We start from the raw sequence: 15,770 nt of genomic DNA on the forward strand, positions 1-15,770 counted from the left end.
ATTCCAGAATATCTGAAGATTACTGGTAGTGCAAAACGCTGCAGACAGACTGGCCCTGAATCTTCCAGCACACTTATCGATCACTCACCAACTTTCACTGGCTCCCTGTGCACAAACATGGACTCTGGAAACTCTTCTGCCATACTTACCAAGCCCTTAACAACATTGGCCCAGTCTATTTAAACAACAGAGTCTCTGTCCTCAGTCATTCCAGGCGCCTTCATTCTTCATCACTCCAATTAGCCCACATCAAATTCATAATTCAGTCCAGAACAGGTGGACCTTTCTTCTTCTACCTGGCAGCCAAACACTGGAATCAACTTCATCTTACACTACGCACTGCCAGCTGTTTTCTGTATTGCAAAAATGAACTTAAATCCTGGATCTTTTAATACCCAGGTACTTTTCTGCATGTCCTGTCAGCCCGGCAAACTGTTAGTGCCAGGATGCTCTAAAACTCCCCTTAACATAACATAACATCCCCCATCAGTTTCAAGGATATTCTTTTCCCATGAATAATGCAGATAGTGCAGCTAATTAAAGAGATTGAACAGGGTGGGAAATTATGTGCAAAAGCTTGGTAAATAATCAGATAGGTGCCTGCTTGTGTTTTGCCATTAACCTTGGTGGGTGGACACATCTGAAAATGCCCATCAACATGCCCTGTATGTATATTTACACACATTAAAATTCTATTTTATTGATAGGATGTTCAGTGTGAGCACATACTATTTGTGAGAGAAAAATCCCATAATTTGTGATTTGTTGATTAAAGAACGAGAAATGTGTTTCAAATACAGTAATTTCTCCTCCTAATTTGAACTTCAGCAGGTAAATAAATGTGAGAATGTAAAACATTGTAGGTAAATTAACATCAATTGATTTGACGATAGCAGTGCACAAAGTTTCCATTTCAAGTTTCTTACACATCTCTGTTAGTCTCTCCTGGAAAAATACTGGCAGAATTTAGTGCGACTGATTCCCGCTCTTTTGTTTTTCCAAGGAAAAAGAATATCCTAGTGTTTCAGCCAAATTAAAGAAAAATCTTTATTAAGTGAAGTTTTCACACTGGATATTAATGGACGCTTCAGGCTTGTACTTTAACACTCTTGCTTTAAAATACAAAAGCAAAACAAATTCATCAACTGTCCAGCAAATGGTAACCTATACCCTTTGCTTGCCTCACTGTGTAGGACTTAAACTGTTAACCTATGGACAAACATCTGCAATGCAACGAATATTATGGCCCAGCACTGTAGAAGTTACAGCCACCCACCAAACCACTCATCCATCCATTCAATTATTTTCCTGCACTGTAACTGTATCTCTTGAAGTTGATAATGTATATAAGGAAAAAGAGAAAGGTGCACTCCTTTTTTGCTTACTTAAATTCTTTTGGTGCTGGAGGGAAATCCTGGGATGCTACATCGTCATAAACCTCACCTTCCCCTGAATCTGAAAAAAAAAATGTAATCAGTACTCCGATTTCATCACAATATGGTTGGACCACCGCCTTATGCAATGCAAGTAGTCAAGCGTGTGAAACCATTCAAGCCCGCCCTCCATTAAAATGTTGGTGCAAACGTTTAAAAAAAAAAAAAACTCTGGATCTCTTCCTTTTTAGGTTTCGACCTGGCGAAAAGCTGCGCAAGCAGCGATTCGCGCAGGCGAAATCTCATGTCTTACAGTGTGGCTGGGAATCCGCCCCTCTGTTCCATTGGCTAGCTCCATAAATGGAGGCTAGCCATTGGAACAGAGATCTGTCCGTCAATTGCGGAGCAGATTCGGGGGCGTTCCGGCCATTTTTACTCATCCTGCCCCTTCTGACAACGTCATGCGGCGGTGGGCGTGTTTATTTTTTATTTTTTCGTGTCGGCCTGTTTGTTCTTTTTAGACGTGTCTGTTGCTGGAGTTGGATGCAAGATTTAAGTTCCCACGAAGCGATCAGGTAAGGAGCATTTTCTTTCTAATCTCCTTTCCCGCCCCCCCTCCCGCTGTCCGTGTCTCCTTTCCCGCCCCCCTCCCGCTGACCGTGTCTCCTTTCCCGCCCCCCCTCCCGCTGACCGTGTCTCCTTTCCCGCCCCCCTCCCGCTGACCGTGTCTCCTTTCCCGCCCCCCCTCCCGCTGACCGTGTCTCCTTTCCCGCCCCCCCTCCCGCTGACCGTGTCTCCTTTCCCGCCCCCCCTCCCGCTGACCGTGTCTCTTTTCCCGCCCCCCCTCCCGCTGACCGTGTCTCCTTTCCCGCCCCCCCCCCCCATTGTATGCTGGTGGTCTAGACACCACTTGTGCAACAAGGAGAGCACAACAGTTTCTTCTCTGGGGGAAATGAATGGCGGTGGCCCTGCCCACGAGTTGGTACTTTTCTTTCGGAAGGGACACCCACCGTGAACAACGAGCTGTGCTCATTAAAGTGTCCCCAGTGTTCCATTGGTTGCCCACAGCCCCTGCCATGTCCTGTCTTCACAGGCAGCCTGCAACAGTGTGGCTTGGCACACCTCGAGACTTCTACTTAAACAGAAATACCAATCGCAATCACACTGGTCCTGTTTACACTGTTCTTGGGAAAGAAACGCGGCGAGGACAGGTTGTATATATGGGCATTGAATAATCAATCTTTAGGACAGCCTGATAGGATGAGCACCTTCCTCTTGTACTATTTATTCCTGCTTTTCTCCGATACCTGAAAGTCTCGTTTAATGAGGATTCGGACAAAAGCGGGAGGTCGGGGGAGGGGGCAGCTATGAATGTTCCTTATTTTGGGTCTTACATTGTGGAATCGGATTCCTGTAGCGATTAGGCAGGACTACACAATTATGGGATTGAAAGATGGGGTGATTATGGCATTGAAAAGATGGCTTTTTTGCGGATTTGCGTTTTTGTTGTTGAACGTTTCTTTCCTATTCTCATTTTAAACTCTGATGCTGAAGACGGCTCGGATGATTTTGTGCGCGCAATATCTTTCATTGCAGACTGTAAAACCTATCCTCCACCCACACCAAATCCCTACCTCTTTATTCCGCTGTCAGAAATGGTTCCCTGTGCATTCATTACTCCCTATATGCCAAGTGCTTTGAAGTGACCAGTGACTCGATCTTGGTAAGTCAGTGGCGCCATTGTTTCTTCAGTACAGGGGAGGCCCGGCGTGAGGCCCGGCCAGACTTCGCTCTGGTGCTCTCAGTGTCATCTTTCACTCCCACTCCACCACTCCTGTGTGTTCCACCCCACCCTCCCCCCTGCCTGTCCTGCTGTCTCACTAACGTGTCCACCCTGCCTGTCCTGCTGTCCCACCCCACCCTCCCCCCCTGCCTGTCCTGCTGTCTCACTAACGTGTCCACCCTGCCTGTCCTGCTGTCTCACTAACGTGTCCACCCTGCCTGTCCTGCTGTCTCACTGACGTGTCCACCCTGCCTGCCCTGCTGTCTCACTAACGTGTCCACCCTGCCTGCCCTGCTGTCTCACTGACGTGTCCACCCTGCCTGTCCTGCAGTCTCACTAACGTGTCCACCCTGCCTGCCGTCTCACTGACGTGTTCACCCTGCCTGTCCTGCTGTCTCACTGACGAGTCCACCCCACCTTGCTTGTGCTGTAGTCTCTCTAACGTGGCCTACCCACTCTCTCTTCACCCTTCACTCTTGGACCTCGCACCCGTGCCCTTCTTCAAAACTGGGTGCCCTTTCACCTCTGACCGCTGTCCTCAGCCTTGTGCCGTGTGCTTACCACCCCCCCGCCACTTCTGCTGCCCCCTCTCAGCAGTACCTCCTCGTTTAATAGTAATCCCCTGTTTTGTAGCGCTGCGTGTGCACGTTATAGCTCCTATAATGCTACCTGGGTGTACGGGGTAAACGTATCTGTATTTGGGTGTGCCCGCACAGTGGTCTGATCTCTGCGGTCTTTAAATATGGTTTCTTTGCCTTTGATTGATCTGGTACTCCGGCCGCCTGTACGTGGTAACAGTTTGTGGTGATTGACGTGTGATGCCGAGCGCGCCCCCTGCGCGCCCCTGTTGTCAGTCATGCTTGCCTCCTTCGCGCCCCCTGCGTGCCCATGTTGTCAGTCCTGCGTGCCTCCTGCGCGCCCATGTTGTCTGTCATGCTTGCCCCCTGCGCGCCCATGTTGTCAGTCATGCTTGCCCCCGCGCGCCCATGTTGTCTGTCATGCTTGCCCCCTGCACCCCCATGTTGTCAGTCATGCTTGCCCCCTGCGCGCCCATGTTGTCAGTCATGCTTGCCCCCTGCGTGCCCATGTTGTCAGTCATGCTTGCCCCCTGCGCGCCCATGTTGTCAGTCATGCTTGCCCCCTGCGTGCCCATGTTGTCAGTCATGCTTGCCCCCTGCGTGCCCATGTTGTCAGTCATGCTTGCCTCCTGCGCGCCCATGTTGTCAGTCCTGCTTGCCTCCTGCCGCCCATGTTGTCAGCCATGCTTGCCTCCTGCGCGCCCATGTTGTCAGTCATGCTTGCCTCCTGCGCGCGTGTGTGTGTGTGTGTGTGGCTCTGTGTGTGTGTTTGTGCTCTGTGTGTGTGTGCAAATGCAATAGGTCTCGCATTTGTGAGAGATTAAGCTATTGGCATTGTAAATGACAATGCCATTTATTTATCTGTTTTCAAAACCAACACATAAATACTAAATTTGTCATTTACAATGCCAATAGCTCTAACTTTTACAAAGGCGAAACCGTTGCATTGTAAATGCTTGCTTGTTTTCTGTTTAAAGTTGGGGCTGCTACTGCAATTCCACTCCTCCAGAACAATCAGATCTAGGCTTAGGTGCCTACATGGGCAATGATACATCACCCATATCTACTTGCGGCCTGTCACATACGTGTGTTCGCTGCAACACTTTCCGAACCCACATGTTGGTTACTGTCCAAGGATGATTTCTAGAGAAGGGGCAGTAAAAATGCTGACCGGCCGCCTCCGCACTTGCTTTGGGCACTAAGGTCTGTAACCGCGGATCTCTTCTGTGGACCAGGGACTCTTACGGTTCTGCTGCCCCTTCTAAGGGGGTTTCCCTGACTATAGAAAATTAAATAGTATTAGCTGATTAATATAGTATATATGCATAAAAAACCCAAAATGTAATGTAATTGGCAGCTGACAAAAAAGAGCAAAAAAGACAAAGAAATATGCTACAGTCCAGCAAAACGCTTCACCAAACTCCAAACTTCAGATTAAAGTTAAAACTTCGATTTTGTAAATTGAATAACATATTTCAGAATGTGTATATTTGATGTACACTCGTTTCAGTATTTGTGTGTATTTTTTCAGGTTCCAATGATAGAAACTGCTTAGACCGGGGTCCAAGGCTCCCATTAGTAGTTCAGTGAAGGCCCGCAGCAGTCAAAAGGTTAAGAACCAAGAGGCCTAGAAACAGTGTACAGTGCCATGTTATTCCTCACTCCCCCGGCTGAGACGCACTAGGGGCCAGGAATGGCAACATTGAAACCGGCCATTAACCCCCTCGGGAATGCCACTGCCTCCTCACTCCCATTTGCAGCACAAAAGCCTCATCTACGCAGAGGCCACAATGGTCTTTAAAAAACCTCCACCGGGAGAGCATGGGTTGAATGCAATTGAAGTGGAAAGCTATATTACGTTACAGGGACCTTTGTAGGTTTCATATTACATTCAAAATGCATAGACCAAAGCCACGCAAGCGCCACAATATATTTATATATTGTTTCTAGATATTGAAATTCTACTATATATGTAAGTATAAAAAATGTGAAAACAAAATCATAAATATTATGGTAAAGGGTGCTGTGATTTTATCTATTGTTGCAATATTGATTTCATACCCTTCTTTCTTAGCATTTCTTACCTTTCAATGGAGGTGGTGGTGGGGGTCCTGCCAGTACGCTGGAAAACATGTCATAGGTTTGTTATTTGTAAGATAAAAGAACACTGTTCGAATATAGTTATACAATTATTATTTCATTTAAGGAAATCGTGTTAATTGTGTGAAGAAATTGTTAAGCATTGTACATACCAATAAAAAATATATATATTCAGCAAGCGGGTTCAAATTTCCCTGGAAGAAAAAAACTGTTCTGAATTTCCAAAAACCTTTATTAAAAAGGTTCCTGGGCAGTCGAGCACTGTTTTCTATCAGAGGTTTCTTTATGAAGGGGAGGGACAGCAGCATCAGTACAACATTTTGGCCTCACTGAATCTCTGATAGCCCTAATTTTAATTGGCTGGAGTATATATTGACTCAGGATCGCCCCGGTAGAATGGCCAATCACATATCAGTATTCGGTCCACCCAGTGCTACTGTTGGTATAATACAAGTATTGAAACCATTTTAATGCATACTATGGTCCTTGAAGAAGGCGGCAAAGACCCCCGTAACTGCGGTCGAATCGGATTGTTGGTACAGTCTTAACTTCTATGACATTATTGCACAATTATAGTGATTTTTCTTTAAGTGCCAGGTGTGTGAGATTTTGTAACTGAGATATAGCAGTCATGGTACCAAGATGTGGACCGAGAGGATTGAGGGGACGGTTTGTGTAGCATCTTCAGCTTCCACAAGGGGATGTACGGAAGGAGCGTTAGGTCAACTCCTAGTAGGGGCACTAAATTACAGAAAAAAGCCCATCATTTTTTTTCAGTGTATAGGTTGTGCTTTAGCTGGAAAAAGTCTATTTTGATTGGAGTGTTCAAAATATTTTCACAATTTCCGCACTTCAAGCAGTAAAAACTACTTTAACTAGGAAGTGTATGAAAAGGATCCTAGAGAGACATTCAAAAAGGTTTGAAAGGCTGAAGACTGATCTGGTGCCTTCATCAGGAAAAGGAAAGGTTCATGTGAGAGCCAAAACCCATCCGCCCAACTGGCACACATATTTAGAAAGTGAAATCATCTATCATTCCTTCTGAAGTAGCACTTTTCCTCTTTGTTAACCATCAACAAAGGGGACACACTGAGATGAAACAGGCAGGTGGTGACTGTCATTTCCCCTTCTACGGCCATGTACTGACCCACCACCGGCAGTAACTCAGGATATACCTCTCCTTAGAGTCAGTCTCTGGGTCAGTGCTGGCCTCCTCATCATAGTTCAGACAAAGCTAGGAAGAGACAAAAAAGGGGCGTCCATTGAAAAAAAAGTCATGAAGAAGCAAGGAAAGATGAGCTGTGCCTCTTCTTGTGCCTTCCTTTGCCCCAAGATGACACTCAAGATTTAATTAGGATCTGAAGGAGCTCCTATATCATCCTATGGAAGTCCCTCTTCTTCTTTGGTTATACACAGTAGATTCCCGCGTGAGGGGACTTAGAAGCCTGGTGTCTCTACCAAGTGTTTTTCAACAATGACCTGTATCAATTTCAGTAAAACTTTGCCAGAAAAAATGGTGGACCTCATACTAACTGGTAAACAGTCAAAATATCGACTACAAAATATCGAATGGACATAATATCGAGTTTTAAATATAGAATGGACAAAATATCGACTAGACAGAATATAGACATCAAAAATATAGTTTTTAAGGTAAGTAATGTAATATCGAATGTTAAAAATATAGACAGTTAAAATATCGAAGTATATAATATAGTTTATTAAAATTATAGAATTTTTAATAATATCGAATTTTTATAGTGTTTTTTATGTTATTATATGTGTGAAAAGTGTGTATTTATGTTATAATTTATTTTAATTAATGACATTTGTTTTTTTAATTTTTGCGTAATTTAATTCTGTCGCGGGTTGTGGATTTATCGGGGAATTGGGTGGGAAGTAATTTAATTATAATTAATTAAATATGTACATTTATTTATTGGTATTCATTTTTAATTAATTGTTAATTAATTTATATTTTGTAAATAATTAAATTTTAATTGGCAATTAATTTTAATTAATTGATTAATTGTTAATTATGTTAAATTTACTAATTTATTTGGTAATTAATTCCATTTTAATTGGCAATTAATTTTAATTAATTGATTAATTGTTAATTATGTTAATTTTACTACTTTATTTTCTGTCGCGGGTTGTGGGTGTATAGGGGAATAGGGTGGGAAGTAATTTAATTATAACTAATTAAATATGTACATTTATTTATTGGTATTCATTTTTTATTAATTGTTAATTAATTTATATTTGGTAATTAATTAAATTTTAATTGGCAAATAATTGTAATTAATTGATTAATTGCTAATTATGTTAAATTTACTAATTTATTTTCTGTAGTGGGTTGTGGGTTTATAGGGGAATAGGGTGGGAAGTAATTTATGTATAATTAATTAAATAAATCAATTTTATTAATTGTATTTAATTTGAATTAATTGTTAATTAATTTTTAAATGTTAAATTATTAATTGTTAATTTGTAATTAATTTGTATTAATAGGTAAATAATTGTAATAATTTATTTTAATTTGTAATTTGCATTGATTAATTATTATATTATATTAAATTTGTAATTACTTTTAATTAATTTTTTATAGATATTAATATATATTTATTGAAATAATATATGAAGTATTTAATTTCCCTACTATTGCACTCTCTGGAGTGGGAATAGTAATTTTTACCACTATGCTATCCAACGCTTTCCCTACTGTTGCACTCATTGGAGTGGGAATAGTAATTTTTACCCCTACGCTATCCAACGCTTTCCCTACTGTTGCACTCACTGGAGTGGGAATAGTAATTTTAAACCCTACGCTATTCAACGTTTTCCCTACTGTTGCACTCACTGGAGTGGGAATAGTAATTTTAACCCTTACGCTATCCAACACTTTCCCTACTGTTCCACTCACTGGAGTTGGAATAGTAATTTTAACCCCTACGCTATCCAACGCTTTCCCTCCTGTTGCACTTTTTGGAGTGGGAATAGTAATTTTTACCCCTACGCTGTCCAACGCTTTCACTACTGTTGCACTCTTTGGAGTTGGAATAGTAATTTTTACCCCTACGCTATCCAACGCTTTCCCTACTGTTGCACCCACTGGAGTGGGAATAGTAATTTTTACCCCTACGCTATCCAACGCTTTCCCTGCTGTTGCACTCACTGGAGTGGGAATAGTAATTTTTACCCCTACGCTATCCAAAGCTTTCCCTACTGTTGCACTCTTTGGAGTGGGAATAGTAATTTTAACCCCTATGCTATCCAACGCTTTCCCTACTGTTGCACTCTTTGGAGTTGGAATAGTAATTTTTACCCCTACGCTATCCAACGCTTTCCCTACTGTTGCACCCACTGGAGTGGGAATAGTAATTTTTACCCCTACGCTATCCAACGCTTTCCCTACTGTTGCACTCACTGGAGTGGGAATAATAATTTTTACCCCTAAGCTATCCAACGCTTTCCCTACTGTTGCACTCTTTGGAGTGGGAATAGTAATTTTTACCCCTACGCTATCCAACGCTTTCCCTACTGTTGCACCCACTGGAGTGGGAATAGTAATTTTAACCCCTACGCTATCCAACGCTTTCCCTACTGTTGCACCCACTGGAGTGGGAATAGTAATTTTAACCCCTAAGCTATCCAACGCTTTCCCTACTGTTGCACCCACTGGAGTGGGAATAGTCATTTTAACCCCTACGCTATCCCACGCTTTCCCTACTGTTGCACTCACTGGAGTGGGAATAGTAATTTTTACCTCTACGCTATCCAACGCTTTCCCTACTGTTGTACTCTTTGGAGTGGGAATAGTAATTTTAACCCCTACGCTATCCAACGCTTTCCCTACTGTTGCACTCTCTGGAGTGGGAATAGTATTTTTTACACTTCTGCTATGGTACGGTAATAATATTGGATATTATTTAATTATATTATGTTACTATATATATATGTTTTAACAAATATGATTGTAATTTTTTTATAACTATTATTAATTTTTAATTATTATAAGTTAATTTAAGTATTTTTAAGTATATGTTAGTAATTATTTTTTACTATTAATTTAATTTAACACTGTTTTTCATAAAGTCGATATTTTTATAAACTATATTTTTGTAAACGATATTTTGTACTCGATATTTTTGTACTTACCTGTTTGTAGATACAAACTCGATATTCTGTCAGTCGATATTATGTCATCGATATTTTTGCTAGTAGATATTCTGTCCGTTGATATTATGTCAGTGATCCATACTAACTGATGTCAGAAGCCCACTCGGTATCCCTGAAGCTCCTTCCATGTTCCAGAGGTCAAACACCTAGCCATTCCTGATATCATCTCTTGTGTCTATGTTCAAAAGCATACAAGAAGGCCAGCCTCTTGCCTAACCTCCATGTTGCTCATGATCAAGGCAGGTGAGAGCTGCATCAGACACCTGTCACCTTCCGAGACTGCTCTCAGACACAGGCAAGGCAGACTCAGGATGCTGCTTTCATTCCAATGCCGATGGGATGATGGACAGGGTGGTGCCATTATATTGTTTGCTATGAATGGTTTATGCAGCCGGGACCACATGTTTTGTACAACCATAGTGCAGGCGCTTAGTTTCCGGGCCCGGCTGCAGTCACCTCCAGGTGATGCAAGGAATGCGGTGTTGTTGGTGTACTTGGTCAATATATCTCTATGAGTGATATATGTGGACTGCCATTTTGCACCAATGTGATGTAGAAACTGTCTGCAACTGAAGCTCTTTAACAACTCTTTCACTGAACAGCTTGCTAAGGCAAGCATGATGCTATGATGACGATCCTTTATTAATGGCTGTCTAAGGCCTCTCCTTTGTGGCTGGCATGAACTTCTGGGTCAGGTGCCTCACACATCACTTGTACAATCAAGAGAGCTCAACGGATCCAGAATTACACTGCAAGCCTAGTAAGTAATTTGCAAAAGAGAGTTTTCCTAAATCCATTGGCTGCCAGTAAACAGGGGTTTTGATTTTACGGTCCACTGCTTTGACTATCAGGAACCTGTGGAAAAAGTCCAGCCTTTCTGTGCATCTTCCAAACCTGCCTCGACCTTGAGGTCTACAGATCCCTGCATCCTGGTAGCACCAAAAGGGAGTGAACTACTCAAGAAAGAATCAAAACAAATTCAGAAATTTGGTGACTGGAGCTAATTACATCTACATATTCTAGAAGTGCTGGCTTCAATAGGCTTGCACCCTGTAACCCCATTGGGATGTGTGCATGCACAGATCATGAATCCCATAAAATGCCCTTAGCTCCTGCAGTTGTAAATACATCAGTAAAATCCTAACCATCTTGTTTGAGACTACCCCAGCACGCACAGGTAGAATGAACCTCAAGGTCATTGTCCGTCAGGAATGCGCTAGATGTGGACTGCTGCTTTTAGCCCAGCGTACACATCAATCCACATGGAAAGGAAACAAAAGCACACACACATAGGGCCATATGTATGACCATCCTGCTTGAGGGCCACAAATTGCGGCTTGCAAAACGGATTGTACTTATGTGTCTCAAACACATTTTGCGATTCCCAATGGCGTCGCAAATGAGTTGCCTCATCAGTACTCATAAGGCAGGTCGTAATTTGTGGCTACAACCACAGGGATGGTGGCCTGCTGGGGACAGCAGACTACCATGTCTGTTTGCTTTTTAAATAAAGCATTTTTTTTTAAAAAAATGCATCCCGTTTGAAAACTAGATGCATTTAAAAGAAAAAAATGAAAAGTTTTCTTTTCATTTTTTAAGGGCAGGCAGTGGTCCGTGGGACTACTGCCTGCTCTTAAAAAATATTTTAGCTGCCAAACACAAAGGGGAAGAGGAAATTGGTGGTAACTGCGATTGGTTTGCAATCGTTAATCCCCCTGCAACTTGCTATTAGCAAGGGACGCCCTTGGCACCCCCCTTTCTAAAAGCGATTCGTAAACCCTATTTGGCGAGTCGTTAATAGGTTACCAACTCGCAAAATAGGGTTTGTACGCGCTACAACCCTTTTTAGCAGTCGCAAACGGACCAATTTTCCGTTTTCGACCGCTACAAACGTTGTACATCTGGTCCATACTGTAGCGAATTTGCCTCCATGTGCACTAATAGCATTAAGTGGGAAAGGTATGCAGACATATTTCTGGAATATGCAATTGGGTGCGTTATTTCACAAGACAACTTATTTCTTAATTGAATCTGCGATAAAATCATTAAAATGTTTTTATCACAACAAAATGCCTTTTAATTGGAGAAGCCTATGTTGCATAGGTTCTTTCTACTGTGACAGCACATTTATCCCCACAGCACTTTAATATCATGCACAGTGAGTGCTCACATTCGTGAAACAGAATAAAAAACAGCCATTGATGTGATTATCCTTGGTGAGTGGTTAGCTGGTTACATCAGTGTGTTAGTAATGCACAATCAACAGCAGCATTAGTGCACTCAGTGGTACAGATGGCGTCTTACACAAAGGCTTCGTTATCGACAGACGCATTATCCTTAGCACTTTTCCCCTTGTCATCCCGTCCTTTAATCTTCTTCAGAAGGGTCTGCGTCCAGGACTTCTCTTCCTCCTGTAGCACACAGCTTGGGAGCGGGTAGAGTGGTCACTCAAGTGTACACCAAGCGCTGAAAGCATTTTGGCTTCATGCTTCGAAATCGGGCAAAATGCATTTGATAACCTTTTCAACGCAGACCATACTTTATTCCAATTACAAAATGATCAAGGAACGCATAAGATACTGTTTTGCTTCTACAATTCATTTCGTCCATAAGCATCTATGTTGCCCAATGCATTCTAAGCATTTTACTGTGCAGTATTTTTTGATACATAGAGAACTGTGCCTAAATTGTGTGACTCCGTCTGATACAGATTGGTGAGAGGGTACCAGCTTAACAAATTCCACCCCAGATCTCAGTGTGCCTAGCCTTACATTGACTTGTACAGAGAGGGACAAAAGTGTCTAACAAAGTCCTAACATCTTTCAGCTGGTTTTCTCTAAGTGGGAGCTGGAGGGAGGGGTTTCCGTGCTAGCCTGGCATGTTCTCCAGATCACTCAACCAAAGATGACCAACAACATCATGACCCCATCTAACATGTTCCCCTTCTCTTCGTCCAAGGTGCCATTTACGCCAGTCTGAATGAGCCAGGGGATGCTATGGTACTGTTGAGAGAGATCTCATCAGTGCAAGGAAATCCACTTTTTGCAACTCTCTCCCACAGTAGTCTGGACATCTTCATTGTGATTTATTTATAAATTAACAAAACTGTAATCTTAGTTAGGCAACTGGCTGTGCACAGGGTCCTTACACAGTTGCACAGAGTAGAGTTATGTAATGTAGGAGGGCATCATGTATGCGTGCCTACTACTTATAAAACATACCTAACGCACATCGTAAGCATACAATGAATGTTTCACTCATCCACTGCTCGAAAATGCAGGTAGTTCCACTAACTAGTACGTTTACATGCCATTTTTTTCTTTTATTGTCATAGCACATCAACGCCTACAGAACTGTGATATATTCAACTAGTCCCCCCATCCTAGCCCTGTTGGTACCCCATTATGCTTGCTAGTTAGTTCACCTCAGTGCCACACACTACATAAGCATTGCAATTGTGTTATTTTATGGAATATATGACAGCAACAACTCAGCCCCCCGTTTAATGACAATTGTCAATGATACACAATCAAGACAGTAGCACATTTGTGCAGAGGTCAAGCATGAGTCTCTCCGGGGACTCATCGGTGACTCAAGGCAGACGTACATCGTTCTTGTTATGTGATTTCAGAGCTTCCAACATTATATCCCAGCTTCGAGCGATAAAATATAAGTGGAGCAAGTTCTTCTCTGTGTAGATTCTGACTTTCGTCTTCCAGCCTCTGAATAGCGGTTGAGGGCTATCCGATAGTAGCTGGAGGACGAGCATTTTTCCAGTTCATGTAGCCAACAATAAAGCCCAGTCAATAAACGTTCAGTAGCTTTGTCAGGTTCAGGATGCGGGAAGAGACCGAGAACATGACGTGTTTTTAGACTGCCTTTGCTACAAGCCATGTTTCCAAATGGCGAAAATATAATGTAACCTTAAATATATTTCATTTGCGTGCAGAGCAGGCAGTCCGCGATGCCTGGTATGCTCTTGGCCACGATATGGACAGCCATCCGTGACACTCTCCCTGTTCCTCACGGCCTCTTCCACCGCAAACGGAACTCTTCGTGCTGGACTTTGAAGGTAAATCTATCAGCGGGACTACCCCGCTGCCTATATCTGGCCTGCACTCCATCGCGGTCGGTCTGAACCTGTGACTTTCACCCAGTCTCCAAGACCAGATAACCGCGAGTGGTGCTTTGCATTGTTAGGTACTTTACTTACCTGAAATCTTTGAAATTGCATGTCTACGGTTCTACTGATTGACATTGTTAAGCCTGACTGATTTGTGCCAAGCTACCAGAGGGCATGGACGTCATTTGGGAGTAGTCAGGGTCAGAGCTCTGACATCTCATTTGTTCACTGCTACTCCAGCTACTTTCTGACCCCTGTCTTCAAGGAGGTAGACAACTCCCAAATTACATTCATGCCATATTGTTAAGCAGTTTAATTTGGGGTTTGCTAGTGACTTCACCCTGACAGAAATTGTGGATGCTGCTTGAGTAGGGTTTCATCCCCCTCAACCAGAAGGCCAATTTCCAACACTGGTGTTCAGAGGTGAGGATTTGTACTTGTGTTAGTGCAGTTTCATACACTGATTTTGTGTTACACTAAAATCCCAGATCAATAACTTGATAACATTTAGAGTTTCTATTAAATTCTCCTTAAATTACCTTTGCTTTTTCCAAATCCCCTGTCATTCTACTTGACTGGTGTGCTTGAAACTGCAAATGCAAGGGTGGAATTTGTGCTTGCCAACTTTGATGCCTACATTGTGACATATATCTAGCCAAGTGCAATACCATAATGTTGGAGTTCCGAAAGGCGCTAAGAACCTGGGCGGATGTGCACCAGTCACTGGTTACAGCAACAGAAGGGGATGATGGCAGGGAGAAGACCTGGGTACCAGTCCTGAGACTCAGCATTCAGCTGAGGGGGATGACTTGTCTCCTGAATTGGGTCCTCCCTGCCAGAGCGCAGAGAGGTGCTTCTTCCCAAGGTCTTCACCCAGAGGAGCTGGAGGACAAGAAGGCTGACAGGGAGTTTAGAATGCAGATATCCAAGCTGAAGATGGAGGGATAGAAACTCACCATGGAAGCAGAGAAGAGAACGTCTGCGAGAATATTGGAAAGAAAGAAACTGGTCATGGGGTCAGAGGAAAGAAAATTTGCTCTTGAAAGGACCTTCAGAGAGCTGGACATAAGAGCTAGGCAAGTGGAGTCCAGTAATAATGGTGGCAACATACCAGCAGTGCCTTCTAAAGGCAAGAGAGTCTACATTCCAAAGGATCAGGTCCTAACTTTGCTGTGGGAGATGACATCAACAAGTGGTTTGAAGCGTATGAGGTTGCTCTATAGATGAATAGGGACTCAGAAGGATTGGGGAGCCAGTCTCTGGAGGCACATATCTAGTGAAGGGAAGGGTGCCCTACTGGCCCTAGAGAAGGGGGACAGGATGAGGTATGCCCCAAGAAGGACACCCTTGTCAGGAAGTATGGCCTCACCCCAGAGAAGGACAGGCAGAAGTTTAGGGTCAGCCAAAAGCTGCCCCATCAGTCCTGGGTGAATTGTGTAGGTTCCGTTTGCAAGGCACTGGATGATTGGGTGAAGGGCAGTGAAGTAAAAGATTACCAGGGACTGGACAATTTGGTGACAAGAGAGCACATATTCAGTCTTTGTTTTGCAGAGCAACACCAATACCTGGTTGATAGCAAGTTCACTGAACCCAGGGGGCTAACTAAGAAGGCGGACCTTTGGCTCAGCACCAGG

The 15,770-nt window shown here is 43.1% G+C and overlaps 1 protein-coding gene across 4 annotated transcripts in view; it reads right to left on the minus strand.

The window, feature by feature from the left end:
• Positions 1–15,770, minus strand: part of FYB1 (FYN binding protein 1) — a 710,353-nt gene that overhangs the window by 105,147 nt on the left and 589,436 nt on the right. For 3 of the 4 annotated variants that reach the window (XM_078674989.1, XM_078674987.1, XM_078674990.1), the window contains exons 12-14: positions 12,318–12,437; positions 5,819–5,856; positions 1,386–1,455 (exon numbers count right to left, since the gene is read on the minus strand). In XM_078674989.1, the coding sequence (XP_078531115.1) occupies positions 1,386–1,455; positions 5,819–5,856; positions 12,318–12,437 (228 nt within the window). The remainder of the gene's footprint in view (positions 1–1,385; positions 1,456–5,818; positions 5,857–12,317; positions 12,438–15,770) is intronic. The other variant, XM_078674991.1, reaches the window with a different exon arrangement.

The sequence above is a fragment of the Lissotriton helveticus genome, chromosome 2_1, assembly GCF_964261635.1.
Source record: "Lissotriton helveticus chromosome 2_1, aLisHel1.1, whole genome shotgun sequence".
In the NCBI taxonomy this organism is placed as follows: domain Eukaryota; kingdom Metazoa; phylum Chordata; class Amphibia; order Caudata; family Salamandridae; genus Lissotriton; species Lissotriton helveticus.